At 45.5% G+C, this 9,636-nt stretch overlaps 1 protein-coding gene across 1 annotated transcript in view; it reads left to right on the top strand.

Moving 5' to 3' along the window:
- ARHGAP44 (Rho GTPase activating protein 44) overlaps window positions 1-9,636 on the top strand; it is a 208,936-nt gene that overhangs the window by 165,032 nt on the left and 34,268 nt on the right. Inside the window, exons 14-16 of the mRNA XM_011933290.1 lie at window positions 3,060-3,173; window positions 3,849-3,940; window positions 6,415-6,595. Of these exons, the coding sequence (XP_011788680.1) occupies window positions 3,060-3,173; window positions 3,849-3,940; window positions 6,415-6,595 (387 nt within the window). The remainder of the gene's footprint in view (window positions 1-3,059; window positions 3,174-3,848; window positions 3,941-6,414; window positions 6,596-9,636) is intronic.

Raw genomic sequence — 9,636 nt, 5'->3', positions numbered from 1 at the left:
AGGCGCCCGCCACCTCGCCCGGCTAGTTTTTTGTATTTTTTAGTAGAGACGGGGTTTCACCGTGTTAGCCGGGATGGTCTCGATCTCCTGACCTCGTGACCCAGCCGTCTCAGCCTCCCAAAGTGCTGGGATTACAGGCTTGAGCCACCGCGCCCGGCGCCATTTTTTAGATAAGGAAATGGACTCAAAGAAGTGAACCATTGGCTAATTCAGTTAAAGGAGCAAAGGTGAATGCAAGCTATCTTAAGATATTGGGGATTTATGGTAAAGACAGGTAGGTGTTGGTGGACACCTGGGAGAAGCTGACCTATGTGGGAGCTGGGGGAGGCAGAAGTGTGCTTGAGCAAGTCCACAGGAAGGAGGGGTGAGGGAGCGTATTCTTCACTGTTCCACCATTCCCGAACCCCAGCTGTGTTCCACGTCTGCCTCTCGCTTTTCTTGCTACCACTCGAGCTTCCACTTCCGGCACTCTGCAGATCCTTCTCCATGCCTTGCCTCCTGCTGCTTCACACTCTGCTTCTTTACCGCTTTGTCTTGCCAGCGCCCATCCCGGCCCTGCCGCCTTTCCTCCCAGCTTCTTAGGAGGCAGATTTTCAGCATCAGCACCTACTGCCATCTGCCTGGTTATTTCTGTTTTCCTGTTAAAAACCCCCAGAACGATAGGATGGCAGTTCCTCAAACAATTAAACACAGAATTACTGTAGGATCCAGCAATTCCACTTCTGGGTATGTACCCAAAAGAATCGAAAGCAGGGACTTAATATTTGCACACTCATATTCGTAGCAGCAGTATTTGTAGTAGGTAAAAGGTGGAAAACCAAATGTCCATCTACAGATAAGTGGATCAACGAAATGTGGTATATTCATGTAGTGGATGCCATTCTGATTCTTGTCATCACATAGATGAACCTTGAGGGCATTATGCTACATGAAGAAAGCCAAACACAAAAGGACAAATGCAATATATGATTCCACTTGTATGAAGTACCTGGAGTGGTCAAACTCAGAGAGAAACAAAATGGGATGGTGGTTGCCAGGGCTAGGGGATGGTTGCCAGGGTCTAAGGGACAGGAGATTATTGGTTTTTGTTTTGTTTTGTTTTTCTTGAGTCAGAGTCTCACTCTGTCTCCCAGGCTGGAGTCCAGTGGTGGAATCTCGGCTCACAGCAACCCCCACCACCCGGGGTTCGAGTGATTCTCCTGCCTTAGCCTCCTGAGTAGCTGGGACTATGGATGTGCACCACCATGCCTGACTAATTTTTTTTTTTTTTTTTTTTTTAGTAGAGACAGGGTTTCACCATGTTGGCCAGGCTGTTCTCAAACTCTGGGCCTCAGGAGATCTGTCCGCCTCAGCCTCCTAAAGTCCTGAGATCATAGGCATGAGCCACCGCGCCTGGCCAAGATTATTGTTTAATGGGGTCAGAGTTTAGCTAGGGAAGATGAAAACATTCAGGAGATAGATGGTGGTGATAGTTTCATAACACTGTGAATATACTTAATGCTACCGAACTGTACATCTAAAAATGGCTAAAGTAGTGAATTGTATGTATATTACAAATCAAGTCCCAAAAGCAGGAATCAGATGGTTCAACTCTTGGCACGTTGTTGACCATAACCCTAGGCCACTGGTCAGCCCATGCGTTGGCCTGAGCTCTCAGCTTAAGTCCCACATCTTGGTCCAGACCTGTGTGGCCTCTTGGAGGGTGAGGGATGGCTGAGAGTGGCCATGGGTGGAGTTTTCACAGTGACAGCTAAGTGATTACATGGTAGGACATGAGTCTGCTGGATGTTCTACTGATGAAGGTGAGCAGAAAATCCCGAATGAGTCGCTTCACTATGATCCAAGCAAAATGGGGTTAGGACCACAGCCTGATGTAACTGAGAGGCCAGAGAAAGCATGTCCTCTGGGGGACCTGGGGCCTCTTGTCGGGACCTGGCAGATTTTGAGTGTGGTTTGCCAAAGCTGTTTTTTTTGAATTTGCACATAGCTTCTTCATTGTATTTGTTTTATTTCTATATAACTTCTTTGTTGGCTGTTTTGATAAAATAACTTTATTAAGCTATCATTTTCATACTATCGAACCTTTTTAACATGTGCAATGTAGTGGTTTTTAGTGTGTTCATACAGTTTTGCTAACTAGTGTCTCATTGTAAAACATTTCCCTTATCCCGAAAAAGAAAGCCCCTTCCCGTTAGCAGTCACTCCTTATTTTCCCCAACCATGCCCCTAAGCAACCACTAAAGTACTTTCTGGCTCCATAAATTTGCATATTCTAGGCATTTCATATAAATGAAATACTATAATATGTGGCCTTTTGTGCCTGGCTTCTTTCACTTAGCATACTGTTTTCAGGTGTATCCATGTTGCAGGATGTGCCAATACTTCATTCCTTTTTATGGTTGAATAATATTTCATTGTATGGACATACCACATTTAATGTATCGAATCATCCCTTTATGGACATTTGGATCATTTCCACCTTTTGGCTATTACTAATAATTATGATTCTGTGAACATTCATGTACAAATTTGTGTGTAGACAGCTTTCTTTTGGGTATTATCCCTAGGAGAGAACTGCTGGATATATGCTAAGTCTGTGTTGGACTTTTTCTTTATTAGATCTTTCCAGAGCACCCAACTGAGGGTAACTCCAGGAAACACCACCCCTAGCACAGAGATGTTCCTGCCAAAGGTACTTAGACGTACTGTTGATCACTCCTGCACACAGGGAAGATGGCAAGAAGTAATGGGGTTTGTAAAAAGCGAGGCACTTCAGGTCATTATATACTGAGTCAGAAGGAAAGATGGAGACTTTCCGGCCAGTGTTAGTTGAAGCACATGTTGACACCTAACCCAGTGAGATCTGAGCCTGTCTGTTTTTGGAAAGAGGATGCAGAATTTCCATTTCCTGACAGATAAGCCATGTTCATTACATTGCAGGTGCATGAGTCTCCTAGTCAGTGAGATATGTGACATGAGAGAAGCTTCTATCCAGTCCCCAGGAGCACATGGCTGGTGTTGAGCCTTGGTTAAACCCGGCCCTTCTAATTTTCTTTTAGATACTTGATCAAATTTTTATCCAAGCTGTCAGAATATCAAGATGTAAACAAGATGACTCCCAGTAACATGGCAATTGTTTTAGGACCTAACCTCCTATGGCCACAAGCAGAAGGGTGAGTACAGGGCGGAGAAGCGATGTGGGTGATCGGGTGGGACTGCAGGGCCTGGGTAGGGTGGGCAGGACAGCTGGGGCCCCAGCTGAGCACCAGCCTCGTGTATTTTCCAAACCCTGTTTCTGTGTTGGCCTCCTCGTCTTTTAGGCTGAGGAAGAGGCACAGAATTCTGCAGATCTTTCTTTTTGTTGATGGTCCCAAGAGCTCCAAGTCTGGAGTCAAGGTCTTCTCTGAGCTAATTAAGTCAGCATTGGGATGAGGGGGAAGGAGGGCGTAGGACATGGTGACACAGGCCACGCAAGCTCTTACACTCTGTCATAAGAGACACATCCCAGCGTCGGGATTCGGAGGGATAGAGAGCTGTCTCCAGAGACAGCAGAGTTGGAAAGAGGATGAGAAGCACAGGGATGGCAGGGAGGAGAATCACACCTCACGTTGAAAGTGGCTGTGTAGGTCTCGTTCATGTGCCCTGGGGTTATCTCCATTCTGCAGATGGAAAAAGAGAAGTTCAGAAAGGTGAAGTGTCCCTCCCAAGAGAAAGTCCGCTCTCAAACCTCCGCCTGCAGGGTTCCAGTCCAGGGCCCCTTCCTGGGCTCTGCAGCCAGAGGACCTTGGGCCTCAAATCCTGCCTCAGCTGCTCACTCCACCCTCTCTGCCTCTGCTCTCTGTTTACAGGAACATTACGGAAATGATGACCACAGTGTCGCTGCAAATTGTTGGGATCATCGAACCTATCATCCAGCATGCAGACTGGTTCTTCCCTGGGGGTAGGTCACAGCACCTAGGTGTAGGGGCAAGAGGCAGGCAACAGGAATATCACTGCAGGTTCTGAGCCTTTGAAGCCAAGTACCACTGTCCACAGACTTTTTTTTTTTTTTTTTGTGATTCCCCTATAAACACACACACGCACACGCAGACACACACAAAGGCACACACATATCAGGGTAGAGTCATGGCAGCTTCCTATTCTGTGATCTCTATTTTTTTTGAGACAGAGTTCTGCTCTTGTCCCCCAGGCTGGAGTGCAATGGTGCGATCTTGGCTCATTGCAACCCCTACCTCCCAGGTTCAAGCAGTTCTCCTGCCTCACCCCTTCTCCGTAGCTGGGATTACAGGCATGCGCCACCATGCCCGACTAATTTTGTTTTGTTTTGTTTTGTTGTTGTTGTTGTTGTTTTGAGACAGAGCCTTATTCTGTCACCCAGGCTGGAGTGCAGTGGCGCGATCTTGGCTCACTGCAAGCTCCAGCTCCCGGGTTCACACTGTTCTCCTGCCTCAGCCTCCTGAGTAGCTGGGACTACAGGAGCCCGCCACAATGCCTGACTAATTATTTTTGTATTTTTAATAGAGACAGGGTTTCTCTATGTCACTCAGGCTGGTCTTGAACTCCTGACCTCAGGTGATCCGCCTGCCTCGGCCTCCCAAAGTGCTGGGATTACAGGAGTGAACCACTGCACCCGGCCTGTAATCTCTATTTCAAGGGACACTCTGGCCTGAAGATGTCCACTGCCTGTACTAACCAGGTCCAAGGATTTTACTGGTCTAATATCCATACCACGGTTTCTTCAAATCTACAAATCTTAGAATGCTGGTGCAGGGAGGAAAGAGAGATCCTGTGCTCCAAATCCTTCACTTTGTAGATGCAGAGGGAGACGGGGTCCTGAGATGGATGGGGACTTTTGTTCAGGACTTACAGATCACCTGGGTGCCTTACAGACCCCCGTTTTGCTACCCTAGGTTGTGCCCTTTGAGTTGTCCCTCAGCATGTGAAGGTGGGGTTCAATCTCAAAGGCAATAAGATTCTTTCTTTTATTCCTGCTTCAAAGTTAGGCTCTGAAGGCACCTTCCTAAGAGGGGGTTTCAGAGATGTTCTGAGCCACAGAAGCCTCACTCCATAAGTAGATGACTCTTAGTGGTGACAGCTTTGAAGAGATAGCAGTTGTTACACTAAATTCGGCATCTGCTTAAAAAAATAATAATTCGTTCTGTACCTTATGTTTGGTAGACATTAAGAGAATGCTTTTTGCTGTGTCGCAACAGCTGTTAAGGCACATGGGGATGATATGTTAGTAATTCTATGCTCTGCCCATTAGAGGTAATCAATTAATGCTGTTCTAACATTGAAGAAGTTTGATTGTCTTGCTTTTGCTTCATGTGTTTTAAGGTCTGAACTGCCGACTCCCTAAAAGTTGCTTTGATAACAGAGTTGGGTGGGTGTGGGAAATCAAGATAAAGAAATAAAGGAGATAGGAGTCAAGGCAGTAATCCTATAGGTTCTGTGGCTGAGCTAATTCATTACCACTGCAGACAGGCAGAATTGTGCAGAGCTAATTTATTCTCAGTGACTAGGAAAGGATGGGATGAATACTTCTGTGTATCTCTTTGACAGCCTAAAAACAACTTTAATGAAATCTCTATTTCTAATATCTTGAATTTATTCTGTATGGTTTTCCAGAAAGGCAATATCATCTATAAATATTAATATTGCCTCTTATTTTATTTTCTTGACTAATTCCATTAGCTAGCGTTTCTCAAATGGTGTTAAGTAATGGTAGTGATAGTGGGCATTGCCATTTCTCCTGATTTGATTAGGACAGCTGTCGGCTTTCAGTCCTAAGCACGAGGTTTTAGAAAGATGATTTCATGTATTTCAGAAAGTATCCATCTGTTTCTGTTTTTACAAAGTTTTTTTTTTTTATCACAAATTGACATTGCTTTATTAAATGCCTATATAGGTGATCACGTGTTCCCCTTTTTGGCCTGTTAATGTGATGCATTATATTAATAAGGTGAATTAATATGTGGAACCATGGGATGAAATTTTTTTTTTTTTTTTTTGGAGACAGAGTCTCGCTCTGTCGCCCAGGCTGGAGTGCAGTGGCCGGATCTCGGCTCACTGCAAGCTCCGCCTCCCGGGTTCACGCCATTCTCCTGCCTCAGCCTCCCGAGTAGCTGGGACTACAGGCGCCCACGACCTCGCCCGGCTAGTTTTTTGTATTTTTTAGTAGAAACGGGGTTTCACCGTGTTAGCCAGGATGGTCTCGATCTCCTGACCTCGTGATCCGCCCGTCTCGGCCTCCCAAAGTGCTGGGATTACAGGCTTGAGCCACCGCGCCCGGCCGGGATGAAATTTTCTAGGGATGACATATGAGGGGGTGGGTGTCTGGACTCATTCCTTCCCTGCCCAGGAAGGGTGTGGCAGACCAAGAGTTCACGTGTACCAATTCTTTCTTCCCCGCAGAGATAGAGTTCAACATTACTGGCAATTATGGGAGTCCAGTACACGTGAACCATAATGCCAACTACAGCTCAATGCCCTCCCCAGACATGGACCCTGCTGACCGGCGCCAGCCCGAGCAGGCCCGCCGGCCCCTCAGCGTCGCCACAGATAATATGATGCTGGAGTTTTACAAAAAGGATGGGTATGAACTGGTGTCTCTTTCTCAGCACTGGGGACTGGGGGAGGTGGTGGGGTGCATGGGTGACACATAAGAAAAACAGAATTACGGGAAGGCTGCACTGGACTCTCAGCAGTTTAGGTGACTCGTAGCAATTAAACTGTATCTGCTCTGTCTGGGATGAGTTTCTTTGACTTGCCTCCCTTTAGACCAGAGGTCAGGGTAGCCTTCTTAGCTGACACAGTTGTGATCAGTATTAATTAGTTCTCATCAAAAGAAAGAAAAAATAGTCACTGAGGGGAATTAAAAAAAATACATACACACTTTATTTGGAATCAAAATGTATACATGTAGATCAATTCCAGAATTTGTAGTGGCTTTACTTTGATTATAAATCGGCTCATTTGCATTCTTCAGAAGCATCCTGGCATAAACAATACATTTAATGTAGTTTAACATTCCCAGTTTCAGCCTAAACCTTGAAACAGGCTGAGTGTAAAATCCTTCTAGGTTTTTAAGACGTTTTCCTATCTTTTCTTATTAACATCCATAACTTCTTCAATGCGGTTATGAAGAGGCTTGTAAGTACATTCAATTTAGTTTGCATAGGAACAACCCTGTCCACACTCATGTTAAATTAGTTTATATAATATTGAACTACATAATGATTCCCAAAGCAAGTAAGATGGGCATAAACAGGTTTCATAACAAGCACAGCTGACTCACGGTAAGCACCAGCTCAGCCATGGCAACCAGAGGACGTGGACTAATGAGCGTGTTCAGCAAGCTGCAGGCATCCACGAATACCTCTTACAGGAGGATATTGTGTTGGTCAGGCAAGTCAGTTCAGTAAACTTTGGTTAGAAATTAAAAATTACTACTGTAAAATAAAATTTAGCAACTGCTCCTTTAGGATAGATGAGAACATAAAGCATTGAATGGGAGTATCGGAAATGCAGATAATAGGAAGTAAGCTAGCTAGAACCTTCCCCTTTCCTGACAGACCACTGGGCAGCCAGAAGGATGTGCTTGAAAGGTCCATGGCCTAAAGGGCATAGGAGGGAAGGCAGAAAATCCGAGAACTGTTAGAGGTGTGTGAATCTTACTTTTCACCCCGCTTCTTCCTGAATGGGAGTTGGTATTGGAGAACTAAAGTTGGCAGACGACACCTAGGCTTGTTTCCTGGGATGATGGTAAAGCCTTCACGATGGCCAATATTTCTTCTTTGTTACTTCACCTATCAGAGACCATTTGTATGCGGCAGGTGGGAGTTGTTTGTGTGTTCTATACTGGTGTTTATTGTTCTCCACGTGGTGGAGAAAGAAAAAAATGGAAATTCTTAGAAATTCAAATGAGTAGGAAAAAATTTCTTTCTTTTTTGTTTTGTTTTAAGACAGAGTCTCGGCTGGGCGCAGTGGCTCATGCCTGTAATCCCAGCACTGGGAGGCCGAGGCAGGCGGATCACAGAGTCAGGTGTTTGAGACCAGCCTGACCAACATGGTGAAACTGTCTGTACTAAAAATACAAAAATTAGTCGGGCATGGTGGTGTGCATTTGTAATCCCAGCCACTCAGGAGGCAGAGGCAGGGGAATCATGTGAACCTGGGAGGCGGACGTTGTTGTGAGCCAAGATCACACCATTGCACTCCAGCCTGGGCGACAGAGCGAGACTCTGTCTCAAAAAAAAAAAAAAAAGAACAAAGAAAAAAAAGAGAGTCTCGCTCTGTCCCCCAGGCTGGAGTGCAGTGGTGCAATCTTGGCTCACTACAACCCCGCCTCCTAGTTTCAAGTAATAATTCTCATGCCTCAGCCTCCCAAATAGCTGGGATTACAGGCGGGAGCCACCATGCCTGGCTGTTTTTTGTATTTTTAGTAGAGATGGGGTTTTGCCATGTTGGCCAGCCTAGTCTCGAACTCCTGACCTCAAGCATTCCTCTTGCCTTGGCCTCCCAAAGTACTGGGATTTCAAGTGTGAGCTACTGTGCCTGGCCTCAGAAAAAATTTCTTTAATCTCTAAAAAGGAACATACTTAGAATCTGAGAGTCAGAGACAGAGAAAACTAGAGAGTGCATTGAAATTTGTTTTTAAATCTTATTAACTCAGTTCCTTTGTGAAATCTCTGTAAGCTGAAGGGATGCTCTTGAGGGTAAATTCTGGTCCTGGCTGGGTGATACAGCATTCCTGGTTTTTCTACATCCAAAGTGTGCCCCTCCATTCCTCCTCCATCCTCTCTGCCAGATCTGTTCTGATTCCACTGCCTCCTGGCTGCACTCCAAATGGCCTCTAAGAGAGAGTTACCACTGCAGGTGCATTGCGGTACTCAGAGTTCACTGGCCCACTGTCTGCAGGCAGAGGCAGAAACTTGAGCAATATCTTAAGCAGATGCCTTATATCTGATAAAGCTCTTCTGCTTAAGAATTTTGTAAATGATACGTCCATTCTGTATACTATTCTTATTTAAAGTTGAAACTGCTACCATCTACTTTAAGAGTATAGGAAATTTATTACATAATTTATTATTGTACGTAAAATAAAATATATATTTCAAAATGTGTATTAAATGTTAAATTCAGGCCAGGCGTGGTGGCTCACGCCTGTAATCCCAGCATTTTGGGAGGCCGAGGCGGGTGGATCACCTGAGGTCAGGAGTTCGAGACCAGCCTGAACAACATGCAGAAATCCCGTCTCTACTAAAAATACAAAATTAGCCCGGTATGATGGCACATGCCTGTAATCCCAGCTACTCGGAAGGCTTAGGCAGGAAAATCGCTTGAACCTGGGAGGTGGAGGTTGCAGTGAGCCAAGATCGTGTCATTGCATGACAGCCTGGGCAACAAGAGCAAAACTCTTGTCTGCAAAAAAACAAAGTTAAATTCAATGAAGCTCTTACCGGTTTAGGGTGGCTCTCCCTGAGTTGTCTGGGGTAGAGCATCTGTGCGTACGTTTTAAGGAATTGTAGTGAATTATAGAAGATCAAGGCCAGGCGCGGTGGCTCAAGCCTGTAATCCCAGCACTTTGGGAGGCCGAGACGGGTGGATCACGAGGTCAGGAGATCGAGACCATCC

This window comes from Colobus angolensis, unplaced genomic scaffold (assembly GCF_000951035.1).
Source record: "Colobus angolensis palliatus isolate OR3802 unplaced genomic scaffold, Cang.pa_1.0 Scaffold125, whole genome shotgun sequence".
NCBI classification, from domain to species: Eukaryota; Metazoa; Chordata; class Mammalia; order Primates; family Cercopithecidae; genus Colobus; species Colobus angolensis.
Note: the sequence above shows the minus strand (reverse complement) of the source record. Positions and strands in the feature narration are given on the sequence as shown.